Raw genomic sequence first — 13,581 nt, 5'->3', positions numbered from 1 at the left:
AGCTCCCTCATCTGTAGCCGCTGCCGCCCCCCTTCTCCTCCTCAGCTCCCTCATCTGTAGCCGCTCATCTGTAGTTCTCCCTCAGCGCCCTCATCTGTAGCCGCTGCCGCCCCCCTTCTCCTCCTCAGCTCCCTCATCTGTAGCCGCTCATCTGTAGTCCTCCCTCAGCTCCCTCATCTGTAGCCGCTGCCGCCCCCCTTCTCCTCCTCAGCTCCCTCATCTGTAGCCACTCATCTGTAGTCCTCCCTCAGCTCCCTCATCTGTAGCCGCTGCCGCCCCCCTTCTCCTAATCAGCTCCCTCATCTGTAGCCGCTCATCTGTAGTCCTCCCTCAGCTCCCTCATCTGTAGCTGCTGCCGACCCCTTCTCCTCCTCAGCTCCCTCATCTGTAGCCACTCATCTGTAGTCCTCCCTCAGCTCCCTCATCTGTAGCCGCTGCCGCCCCCCTTCTCCTCCTCAGCTCCCTCATCTGTAGTCCTCCCTCAGCTCCCTCATCTGTAGCCGCTGCCACCCCCCTTCTCCTCCTCAGCTCCCTCATCTGTAGCCACTAATCTGTAGTCCTCCCTCAGCTCCCTCATCTGTAGCCGCTGCCGCCCCCCTTCTTCTCCTCAGCTCCCTCATCTGTAGCCGCTCATCTGTAGTCCTCCCTCAGCTCCCTCCTCTGTAGCCGCTGCCGCCCCCCTTCTCCTCCTCAACTTCCTCATCTGTAGCCGCTCATCTGTAGTCCTCCCTCAGCTCCCTCATCTGTAGCCGCTGCCGCCCCCCTTCTCCTCCTCAGCTCCCTCATCTGTAGCCGCTCATCTGTAGTCCTCCCTCAGCTCCCTCATCTGTAGCCGCTGCCGCTCCCCTTCTCCTCCTCAGCTCCCTCATCTGTAGCCACTCATCTGTAGTCCTCCCTCAGCTCCCTCATCTGTAGCCGCTGCCGCCCCCCTTCTCCTCCTCAGCTCCCTCATCTGTAGCCGCTCATCTGTAGTCCTCCCTCAGCTCCCTCATCTGTAGCCGCTGCCGCCCCCCTTCTCCTCCTCAGCTCCCTCATCTGTAGCCACTCATCTGTAGTCCTCCCTCAGCTCCCTCATCTGTAGCCGCTGCCGCCCCCCTTCTCCTCCTCAGCTCCCTCATCTGTAGCCGCTCATCTGTAGTTCTCCCTCAGCTCCCTCATCTGTAGCCGCTGCCGCCCCCCTTCTCCTCCTCAGCTCCCTCATCTGTAGTCCTCCCTCAGCTCCCTCATCTGTAGCCGCTGCCGCCCCCTTCTCCTCCTCAGCTCCCTCATCTGTAGCCACTCATCTGTAGTCCTCCCTCAGCTCCCTCATCTGTAGCCGCTGCCGCCCCCCTTCTCCTAATCAGCTCCCTCATCTGTAGCCGCTCATCTGTAGTCCTCCCTCAGCTCCCTCATCTGTAGCTGCTGCCGCCCCCCTTCTCCTCCTCAGCTCCCTCATCTGTAGCCACTAATCTGTAGTCCTCCCTCAGCTCCCTCATCTGTAGCCGCTGCCGCCCCCCTTCTCCTCCTCAGCTCCCTCATCTGTAGCCGCTCATCTGTAGTCCTCCCTCAGCTCCCTCATCTGTAGCCGCTGCCGCCCCCCTTCTCCTCAGCTCCCTCATCTGTAGTCCTCCCTCAGCTCCCTCATCTGTAGCCGCTGCCACCCCCCTTCTCCTCCTGAGCTCCCTCATCTGTAGCCACTAATCTGTAGTCCTCCCTCAGCTCCCTCATCTGTAGCCGCTGCCGCCCCCCTTCTCCTCCTCAGCTCCCTCATCTGTAGCCGCTCATCTGTAGTCCTCCCTCAGCTCCCTCATCTGTAGCCGCTGCCGCCCCCCTTCTCCTCCTCAGCTCCCTCATCTGTAGCCGCTCATCTGTAGTCCTCCCTCAGCTCCCTCATCTGTAGCCGCTGCCGCTCCCCTTTTCCTCCTCAGCTCCCTCATCTGTAGCCACTCATCTGTAGTCCTCCCTCAGCTCCCTCATCTGTAGCCGCTGCCGCCCCCCTTCTCCTCCTCAGCTCCCTCATCTGTAGCCACTCATCTGTAGTCCTCCCTCAGCTCCCTCATCTGTAGCCGCTGCCGCCCCCCTTCTCCTCCTCAGCTCCCTCATCTGTAGCCGCTCATCTGTAGTCCTCCCTCAGCTCCCTCATCTGTAGCCGCTGCCGCCCCCCTTCTCCTCCTCAGCTCCCTCATCTGTAGCCGCTCATCTGTAGTCCTCCCTCAGCTCCCTCATCTGTAGCCGCTCATCTGTAGTCCTCCCTCAGCTCCCTCATCTGTAGCCGCTGCCGCCCCCCTTCTCCTCCTCGGCTCCCTCATCTGTAGCCGCTCATCTGTAGTCCTCCCTCAGTTCCCTCATCTGTAGCCGCGGCCGCCCCCCTTCTCCTACTCAGCTCCCTCATCTGTAGCCACTCATCTGTAGTCCTCCCTCAGCTCCCTCATCTGTAGCCGCTGCCGCCCCCCTTCTCCTCCTCAGCTCCCTCATCTGTAGCCGCTCATCTGTAGTCCTCCCTCAGCTCCCTCATCTGTAGCCGCTGCCGCCCCCCTTCTCCTCCTCAGCTCCCTCATCTGTAGCCGCTCATCTGTAGTCCTCCCTCAGCTCCCTCATCTGTAGCCGCTGCCGCCCCCCTTCTCCTCCTCAGCTCCCTCATCTGTAGCCACTCATCTGTAGTCCTCCCTCAGCTCCCTCATCTGTATCCGCTGCCACCCCCCTTCTCCTAATCAGCTCCCTCATCTGTAGCCGCTCATCTGTAGTCCTCCCTCAGCTCCCTCATCTGTAGCTGCTGCCGCCCCCCTTCTCCTCCTCAGCTCCCTCATCTGTAGCCACTCATCTGTAGTCCTCCCTCAGCTCCCTCATCTGTAGCCGCTGCCGCCCCCCTTCTCCTCCTCAGCTCCCTCATCTGTAGCCGCTCATCTGTAGTCCTCCCTCAGCTCCCTCATCTGTAGCCGCTGCCGCCCCCCTTCTCCTCCTCAGCTCCCTCATCTGTAGCCGCTCATCTGTAGTCCTCCCTCAGCTCCCTCATCTGTAGCCGCTGCCACCCCCCTTCTCCTCCTCAGCTCCCTCATCTGTAGCCACTCATCTGTAGTCCTCCCTCAGCTCCCTCATCTGTAGCCGCTGCCGCCCCCCTTCTCCTCCTCAGCTCCCTCATCTGTAGCCGCTCATCTGTAGTCCTCCCTCAGCTCCCTCATCTGTAGCCGCTGCCGCCCCCCTTCTCCTCCTCAGCTTCCTCATCTGTAGCCGCTCATCTGTAGTCCTCCCTCAGCTCCCTCATCTGTAGCCGCTGCCACCCCCCTTCTCCTCCTCAGCTCCCTCATCTGTAGCCGCTCATCTGTAGTCCTCCCTCAGCTCCCTCATCTGTAGCCGCTGCCGCCCCCCTTCTCCTCCTCAGCTCCCTCATCTGTAGCCACTCATCTGTAGTCCTCCCTCAGCTCCCTCATCTGTAGCCGCTGCCGCCCCCCTTCTCCTCCTCAGCTCCCTCATCTGTAGCCGCTCATCTGTAGTCCTCCCTCAGCTCCCTCATCTGTAGCCGCTGCCGCCCCCCTTCTCCTCCTCAGCTCCCTCATCTGTAGCCGCTCATCTGTAGTCCTCCCTCAGCTCCCTCATCTGTAGCCGCTCATCTGTAGTCCTCCCTCAGATCCCTCATCTGTAGCCGCTGCCGCCCCCTTCTCCTCCTCAGCTCCCTCATCTGTAGCCGCTGCCGCCCCCCTTCTCCTCCTCAGCTCCCTCATCTGTAGCCGCTCATCTGTAGTCCTCCCTCAGCTCCCTCATCTGTAGCCGCTGCCACCCCCCTTCTCCTCCTCAGCTCCCTCATCTGTAGCAACTCATCTGTAGTCCTCCCTCAGCTCCCTCATCTGTAGCCGCTGCCGCCCCCCTTCTCTTCCTCAGCTCCCTCATCTGTAGCCACTCATCTGTAGTCCTTCCTCAGCTCCCTCATCTGTAGCCGCTCATCTGTAGTCCTCCCTCAGCTCCCTCATCTGTAGCCGCTCATCTGTAGTCCTCCCTCAGCTCCCTCATCTGTAGCCGCTGCCGCCCCCCTTCTCCTCCTCAGCTCCCTCATCTGTAGCCACTCATCTGTAGTCCTCCCTCAGCTCCCTCATCTGTAGCCGCTCATCTGTAGTCCTCCCTCAGCTCCCTCATCTGTAGCCGCTGCCGCCCCCCTTCTCCTCCTCAGCTCCCTCATCTGTAGCCACTCATCTGTAGTCCTCCCTCAGCTCCCTCATCTGTAGCCGCTGCCGCCCCCCTTCTCCTCCTCAGCTCCCTCATCTGTAGCCGCTCATCTGTAGTCCTCCCTCAGCTCCCTCATCTGTAGCCGCTGCCACCCCCCTTCTCCTCCTCAGCTCCCTCATCTGTAGCCACTCATCTGTAGTCCTCCCTCAGCTCCCTCATCTGTAGCCGCTGCCGCCCCCCTTCTCCTCCTCAGCTCCCTTATCTGTAGCCACTCATCTGTAGTCCTTCCTCAGCTCCCTCATCTGTAGCCGCTCATCTGTAGTCCTCCCTCAGCTCCCTCATCTGTAGCCGCTCATCTGTAGTCCTCCCTCAGCTCCCTCATCTGTAGCCGCTGCCGCCCCCCTTCTCCTCCTCAGCTCCCTCATCTGTAGCCACTCATCTGTAGTCCTCCCTCAGCTCCCTCATCTGTAGCCGCTCATCTGTAGTCCTCCCTCAGCTCCCTCATCTGTAGCCGCTGCCGCCCCCCTTCTCCTCCTCAGCTCCCTCATCTGTAGCCACTCATCTGTAGTCCTCCCTCAGCTCCCTCATCTGTAGCCGCTGCCGCCCCCCTTCTCCTCCTCAGCGTCCTCATCTGTAGCCGCTGCCATCCCCCTTCTCAGCTCCCTAATCTGTAGCCGCTGCCATCCCCCTTCTCCCAGTCTCCTCCTCAGCTCCCTCATCTGTAGCCACTCATCTGTAGTCCTCCCTCAGCTCCCTTATCTGTAGCCGCTGCCGCCCCTTCTCCTCCTCAGCTCCCTCATCTGTAGCCACTCATCTGTAGTCCTCCCTCATCTGTAGCCGCTGCCGTCCCCCTTCTCCCCGTCTCCTCCTCAGCTCCCTCATCTGTAGCCGCTGCCGTCCCCCTTCTTCCCGTCTCCTCCTCAGCTCCCTCTTCTGTAGCCACTCATCTGTAGTCCTCCCTCATCTGTAGCCGCTGCCATCCCCCTTCTCCCCGTCTCCTCCTCAGCTCCCTCATCTGTAGCCGCTCATCTGTAGTCCTCCCTCAGCTCCCTCATCTGTAGCCGCTGCCGCCCCCCTTCTCCCCGCGTCTCTCCATGTCTCCTCCTCCTCAGCTCCCTCATCTCAATCCGACTTTTTTTAAAGTCGGATTGAGATGGTCGAAAAGGGAGCCAAAACCTGTCGGATTTGGCCCCGTTTCCGACAGAAGCACGCAGATCGGCGGTTATTCCGCCGATCCACGTGCATTCTGACAAGTCGGAATTCCTGATTTATTGGATAATTTGGGGGTATATTGAATAGGTCTGAACCCCTTCCGACCTAAAAAAAATTCAAAAACTGCTGTCTTTCCGACAGACGGTAGCTTTCGACTGCAATTGAATATACCCCTATGTCGGCATAATGAATGTCAGTATTTTCACCTAGTCCGTATTTTGACTGTAGGGATTATGACAGTCGGTAAATCATACTGAACCCCTCCCCATATATTCCAGTTTACGGGTTCATTATGCAAAACATTAACGTAAGAGGCAAAATATATAGACCGTAAAGAGGTTTATTATAAGTAGCGTCTCAGCACTCTGTACAAATCATAACGGCTGCACTATTTGGGACAATAGGCAGTTACTGCTGTAGCACTGTATCATTAGCGTCAGTTTCATTACACAACTTTTTCGTTATAATAGGCAACGACGACCGACATCAGCTAAACAAAACATTTCAAATTGCAATGGTTTAAATGTACAGCATGGAAACCAAAAACTTTAAAAAAAAAAAACATTTAATTCATTTTCTACTCCCAAATTATCATTTATTTATTTTTTTGCTTGCTTTTCTGAGGTTTTGTTTTACAGAAATATACACTTGTCCATTTTTTTTTTTTTTTAATAGATTATTTTTTGGCGTCCTGTCAATCTGTTAACAGTTCCATTTCAATATACTGGTAGCTTCCATCATAGGCACTGAATAAAAAAAATAAAAAATTATAAAAAAAAAAAAAAAAGTCTTTTGACACATTTACATCACATCACTGATTCAACTCAGTATTTCCGCTTTTTCGGAGATTCCGGATGAGAGAATGAAAAAAAAAAAAATTAAGTATAAATAAGACAAATAGGGCTTGTGAGTATGTTCACAAGTTATTTGTATCCAATACTGTTAAAGCAGCCATTCTGCAGTCCAACTGTGTGCAAGAGCATGTAGCAGCCTTTGTGCACTTAGCGAAGAAGTAAAGAACTCTAGGAATTGTCTATTTACTGGCTGGTCCTGTCTGTAGCAAGGAAAACGCTGTGTTGCTCCTGTGCCTGATCGACCAACTTCTTTTTCTTCTTTTTGTTCCTCTTGTCCTTCACTGTTCGCTTCCCTAAAAAAGAAAAAAAAGAAAACTTGAGATTTTTTTTTTTTTTTTTTTAAAGAGGAATGAATGTTTTTCCCCCCCCCCCAATTTTATTTTATTTAATAAAATTACATATTTGCTAATAACACATTTAAACTGACATAATTGCGAACTTTATTTTGCAGCAGATTTTGACCTCACTTTATGGCAGCTTAGAAACCACATCATCAATTACTCAACATAAACTAAGGGACGGGAAACAAATTCCACTAGGACAAGGTTTAGGAGTAAACGCTTCTTCTGCTCCTAAATACACAATCTGCTGGGGATTAAACCGGTGAGAAGAGATGGGAAACCTTGCGGTTAGTATTGGAGAACGGCATCTTATTTTCCTGGTGGGGGTGTGGCTTAAGCTAATTTGCATACACAAAGGGATAAATTAATGGCATGGCTAGTTGTTGCATGTGAACAAAGATAGGTCATCCTAGTTTTAAGAATAATTACTTAAAGGTTCTGTAGCGGGTGGGCAGTTGTATCAAACCTTCTAAAGATGACACGATTCCCATAGCAACCAATCATATTCCAGCTACTGTTTATCTAGTACATTCTATAAAATGACACTTAGGGGGAGAAGTCAGTTGGGAGTCTGTTTTTTCCTATCTAATAGACAGGAAAAAACAGACTCCCAACCGACTTTTCAAACATTTGAATCTCCCCCTATCTAATAGACAGAAAAAAAGAGACTCCCAACCGACTTTTCAAACATTTGAATCTCCCCCTATCTAATAGACAGGAAAAAACAGACTCCCAACCAACTTTTCAAACATTTGAATCTCCTTCTTAGAATCGGACTGCTAAGGGCACACCCTGTAAGGTGGCTAAACATAACCTTTCTTTTTAAAATCTTCTAAAGGAGGGGGTCTGGTCACACCTCACCAGTTGTCCTCTTGCTGCACAGATGGTGTAATGGTTAGCATGAGATCACGAGTTCGATTCCCACCACGGACCTAACTGTGTGGAGTTTATATATTCTCCCCGGGCTTAAGTGGGTTTCCTCCCGCAATCCAAAAAATATATGGAGTAGGTTAATTTGCTCCCAACAAAAAAAAAAATTAACCCCAGTGTGTACAGTATGTGTGTCCAGGGTCGGACTGGCCCACAGGGGTACAGGGGAAACCATCGGTGGGCCCTACTGCCTGAAGGCCCACTCCTTCCTCTAGGGATCAGGTTCCAGACTGTGCACTTGTATTATACATGGTAGATATGTTGCATCACACTGCACAAGACTATTGCGCATTTCAAGCCTCTGTGGAGGCTGGCCACACCCCCTTTGTAGGCTGGTCACACCCCTAAGTATGGGCCCCTATAACGGCATTCCCCGGTGGGCCCTTCATACCCCTGTCCGACACTGTGTGTCTGTGTACAAGTGGATGGTAGTAGACAGACTCCACTGGGGCAGGGACTGATTTGAATTAGGGATGGTCATCGGTGTGTTCACCATTGCAGGCTACCATCGATGGTGAAATGGCAAGTGACCATCCATGGTTACAAACTATGCAATGGATGATTGTTTCACCAATCGATGGTCATCCCTGTTATTTCACTGACTGGCCGGTGGGCTAATCAGAACATGGGGGTGGGGCTCCATTGGTGTTTGGGTGCAGAGATATGCTCCATGTCTTGAACCTTGTAGAAAAAAAAAGCCATCACGTGGTTTGGTACCATCAATAAATTTAAGGGTAGACTTTATTTTAACAGACCTATTTATTAATCAATAATACCTGATTATAAATCAATTCTCAGCCCTATTAAGTGCAGTGGGGCTGCCCTGCAATCCCTCTCCGGTGGGCTGCAGAAGATCCAAATAAGCGGTAGCCAATCGGTGTCGGCAGGTGGAAGTAAAGTGATCATTGGGACGGCGATAAGGATTCTTAATATTTGGGGGCACAGGAGTAACCATTGTGATGCCGCTACTGTTTTCGGCCGCACACATGCACAGTACGTTTTGCTAAGCCACCCACAACTGAAGCAGACACCCCTGCCCCCCAAAAGAAATTAAAATAAAATGTTCTACAGTATGTGTGCTAAGCAGATATTCTGGAAGAAGTACAGAGCTACAGATCTAGAAGACTTTGTAGATAGACTAGTTCCATGCAGTGGGAGCAGACTTACAGAAACACATTCAGCATCTTAGGAGCGTGTCACAGAACTTGCAGCTGATTGCTAGTGACTCTGCATATAATTACATTGCCACAGAACAGTAGTTTACTACAAGCAAATCTCTTAATAATGTGATTGCAGTCCTGAAACACAGGCACTAATCACTGCACTAACTGAAACATGTTACCGATTGTGATCCCAAGCGGATTGTAGTGTCGGCCAAAAATCTGGAGGCACTTAATATTTTAATGAAGCCATGTTTTATTATTACATAATCCTCTAAAGCACCAACAATGGGTCGCAGCCTGAATCAGAAACACATGACAGCGATTTGTTGTCAGGCTAATTTATATTGATGGTCTATTCTCATCACCAATGAGTGAGCAGAACTGGAAAGACCCATTTGTGATTGGTCCCGCAGGTCATTTACAAGGAACGTTAGTGCATAAATTAATCGCTGCTGCCTATACTGAAATAAAAACGTATCTTTGTTGGCCCAACTTCTAGGGATGGAATACAAATTATTTTGTGGATGTCTAATTCAAGCAATTTTGGACAATTTTCCAATCATTTTAGTATTTGAATAACTGTTCCGATATATTCCATTTATTCTTTCAATTAAGTTTCGATAGGTTACATTTTATTATGATCATATATGGGAGTTTATGCTTCTAGTTTATGGTTAAACACAAGTGCTCTCTTCAAATTAATTTATGCATTGCGTAAATCCTTATATGCGCTGCGTTTAATTAGCATTTAAAAAAAAAATTCAAAACATTTATGGAGCAAGTCTCGGAGAAATTGCATGGGACCTCTTTGCTCCTGAGTGCAGTAACAGGCCTGAACGAGAGGTGTCTCAGTTCGAAGAAGCAACATCGCACCTTTGTGCAAGCCTCAGGGTTCTCATATTGGCTGCCTGATCCAAGACGCTCGAACGGGTGAATGTGCGGAAGACGCAGTTGTTGTCGTATACACATCCCAAAAAGTTGCAATGCACCTGTGTTGCAGTAGCCACTCCCCAATACCTCCCCTGTACGGTGGCTATACATAACCTTTCTTTTTAAAATCTTCTAAAGGAGGGGGTCTGGTCACACCTCACCCGTTGGCAACGCACCCTCCCATTGCCAGGGCTCAGCCGAGCTGTCGGCGCCCCTGCCTGCGTATGAGGTCATTCAAATAAAGAGAATACATTTTCAGAACCAATTTTTATGTGTTGTGTTACACAGAAAAAAAAAACACTCAAAACCCAACAACATACTCTGGGTGAAAGAAAAAACAAATTCCATCAGAGAAACCTCTAAATACGCTTATATGTAACGTTGATCACAATATCACTTATTGTACATCACAAATCTTTTTCCCTCCATCCTGGATATACTGTCATGCATTAACTAATACCTGCGTAGAGACCTTAACACTGAATTGTATCTAAAAACATGAAGAGATCTTCTCCATCTATTTTGTGGCCTTTGAAATGGCCAAACGAAAAAAAAAAAAAAAAAAATATATATATATATATATATATATATATATATATATATATATATATATATATATATATATATATATATATATATATATATATATAGATATCGCTTTCTTGACCAAACAGAAAAAGAAACACAGGGATTCTGGCGCCAAGAAGATTTGATTCCAGAGCGAAGAAATTAGATTATGCTTCATTAGGGACGTGAATGCATTTCAGAGGCTGCAGTTGAGCACATCTGCAATAGTCTTGCCCAGCAGTTAGTAGAAATTAACACAGAAAGTCTCCTTCTAAGGAGCGGAGAGTAGAATGTTTTCACCAAAAAACGTTCAATAAAAAGCATTTCAACATATCTTGAAGGCCGCTACACTGTATCTATTCTTATACAATGAAAAGGTGGAGCATATTCGCTCTACAAAAAAATAAACATGTTAATAAAGCTAAACGACACAAGTAATTGAACCCATATAGATTGTTCCGACATTTGTGTACCGAATGTCTATTTTGTATAAGCTCGGCAATCCCTATGAACACAGAAATTGTGGGGCCCGGGAATGACCCCCCCCCCCCCCCCCACACCAAAAACGGATATTCCACCTCACCGCTCCATGTGAAATCACCCATCATGAGGTTAAATATAGGATTGCATTGCAGACCTGCAGGAACGAGTCACAAAGCCGATGCGCAGGGAAGACTTGTTTCAAGACCTTCCTGCGCATCAGCCCGCTGTTGTTGCACAGTCGGCGCAGTTCTCCAGGTATTGGCGGTAGGAGCCAGGGGTGGGGCCACCTTTCTATAAGGGAACGGGACTCCAGTCCCCGCAGCCCCCCCCCGATGGCGACCCTGCCTATGAAGAGACCCCTGGTATCCCATTTGGTGCTCTAGTTGGCTTAAATTCGGATACTTTCAAGTCCCTCAGAGCTAACCTTATGCAAACATGAATGTACTTGATCAATGCTTCCTCAAAGCTGATTAGTTGCTATGGGCAACTTCTGCACTGGTCGACTTCACTCTTTTTACTGCTTCATACTAGTGATGAGCGGGTTCGGTTCCTCGGAATCCAAACCCCTCCGAACTTCACCCATTTTACACGGTTCCGAGGCAGACTCGGATCCTCCCGCCTTGCTCGGTTAACCCGAGCGCGCCCGAACGTCATCATCCCGCTGTCGGATTCTCATGAGATTCGTATTCTATATAAGGAGCCGCACGTCGCCGCCATTTTCACTCGTGCATTGGAGATGATAGGGAGAGGACGTGCAGCGTTTTCTCAGTTGTGTTCAGTGTGCTGCAAATATCTGTGCTCAGTGTGCTTGCAAATATCTGTGCTCAGTGTGCTGAAAATATCTACGTTCTCTGCCTGAAAAACGCTCCATATCTGTGCTCAGTGTGCTGCAAATATCTGTGCTCAGTGTGCTTTATTGTGGGGACCACCAGTATTATATAGTAGGAGGACAGTGCAGAGTTTTGCTGACCAGTGACCACCAGTATTATACGTTCTCTGCCTGAAAAACTCTCCATATCTGTGCTGCATTGTAGTATATAGTAGTAGGACAGTGCATAATTTTGCTGACCACCAGTATATAATATATAGCAGTACGGTACAGTAGGCCACTGCTCTACCTACCTCTGTGTCGTCAAGTATACTATCCATCCATACCTGTGGTGCATTTTAGTTGTTGTGCGCAGTATATATAGTAGGAGGACAGTGCATAATTTTGCTGACCACCAGTATATAATATATAGCAGTACGGTACAGTAGGCCATTGCTATTGATATATTACTGGCATATAATTTCACACGTTAAAATATGGAGAACAAAAATGTGGAGGGTAAAATAGGGAAAGATCAAGATCCACTTCCACCTTGTGCTGAAGCTGCTGCCACTAGTCATGGCCGAGACGATGAAATGCCATCAACGTCGTCTGCCAAGGCCGATGCCCAATGTCATAGTAGAGAGCATGTAAAATTCAAAAAACAAAAGTTCAGTAAAATGACCCAAAAATCTAAATTAAAAGCGTCTGAGGAGAAGCGTAAACTTGCCAATATGCCATTTACGACACAGAGTGGCAAGGAACGGCTGAAAACCTCTCCTATGTTCCTCATGACTAGTGGGTCAGCTTCACATGAGGATGGAAGCACTCATCCTCCCACTAGAAAAATGAAAAGACTTAAGCTGGCAAAAGCACAGCAAAGAACTGTGCGTTCTTCTAAATCACAAATCCCCAAGGAGAGTCCAATTGTGTCGGTTGCGATGCCTGACCTTCCCAACACTGGACGGGAAGAGGTGGCGCCTTCCACCATTTGCACGCCCCCTGCAAGTGCTGGAAGGAGCACCCGCAGTCCAGTTCCTGATAGTCAAATTGAAGATGTCACTGTTGAAGCACACCAGGATGAGGATATGGGTGTTGCTAGCGCTGAGGAGGAAATTGACAAGGAGGATTCTGATGGTGAGGTGGTTTGTTTAAGTCAGGCACCCGGGGAGACACCTGTTGTCCGTGGGACGAATATGGCCATTGACATGCCTGGTCAAATTACAAAAAAAAAAAATCACCTTGTCGGTGTGGAATTATTTTAACAGAAATGCGGACAACATTTGTCAAGCCGTGTGTTGCCTTTGTAAAGCTGTAATAAGTAGGGGTAAGGACGTTAACCACCTAGGAACATCCTACCTTATACGTCACCTGGAGCGCATTCATCAGAAGTCATTGACAAGTTCAAAAACTTTGGGTGACAGCGGAAGCAGTCCACTGACAACTAAATCCCTTCCTCTTGTAACCAAGCTCCTGCAAACCACACCACCAACTCCCTCAGTGTCAATTTCCTCCTTAGACAGGAACGCCAATAGTCCTGCAGGCCATGTCACTGTCAAGTCTGACGAGTCCTCTCCTGCCTGGGATTCCTCCGATGCATCCTTGAGTGTAACGCCTACTGCTGCTGGCGTTGCAGCTGGGAGTCGATCGTCATCCCAGAGGGGAAGTCGGAAGACCACTTGTACTACTTCCAGTAAGCAATTGACTGTCCAACAGTCCTTTGCGAGGAAGATGAAATATCACAGCAGTCATCCTGCTGCAAAGCGGATAACTCAGGCCTTGGCAGCCTGGGCGGTGTTAAACGTGTTTCCGGTATCCAAAGTTAATTCACAGGGAACTAGAGTATTGCTTGAGGTACTGTGTCCCCAGTACCAAACACCATCTAGGTTCCACTTCTCTAGGCAGGCGATACCGAGAATGTACACACACGTCAGAAAAAGAGTCACCAGTGTCCTAAAAAATGCAGTTGTACCCAATGTCCACTTAACCATGGACATGTGGACAAGTGGACCAGGGCAGACTGAGGACTATATGACTGTGACAGCCCACTGGGTAGATGTATTGCCTCCCGCAGCAAGAACAGCAGCGGCGGCACCAGTAGCAGCATCTCGCAAACGCCAACTCGTTCCTAGGCAGGCTACGCTTTGTATCACCGC

At 49.8% G+C, this 13,581-nt stretch overlaps 1 protein-coding gene across 3 annotated transcripts in view; it reads right to left on the bottom strand.

Moving 5' to 3' along the window:
- Positions 1-5,669: 5,669 nt before the first annotated feature.
- RSPO2 (R-spondin 2) overlaps positions 5,670-13,581 on the bottom strand; it is a 127,836-nt gene continuing 119,924 nt past the window's right edge. For all 3 annotated transcript variants that reach the window (XM_063924508.1, XM_063924510.1, XM_063924509.1), the window contains one exon: positions 5,670-6,496. In XM_063924508.1, coding sequence (XP_063780578.1) covers positions 6,387-6,496 — 110 coding nt within the window. In that variant the 3' untranslated portion in view covers positions 5,670-6,386. The remainder of the gene's footprint in view (positions 6,497-13,581) is intronic.

Source organism: Pseudophryne corroboree, chromosome 5 (assembly GCF_028390025.1).
Source record: "Pseudophryne corroboree isolate aPseCor3 chromosome 5, aPseCor3.hap2, whole genome shotgun sequence".
Lineage (NCBI taxonomy): Eukaryota > Metazoa > Chordata > Amphibia > Anura > Myobatrachidae > Pseudophryne > Pseudophryne corroboree.
This window is presented reverse-complemented; position numbering and strand designations above follow the sequence as displayed.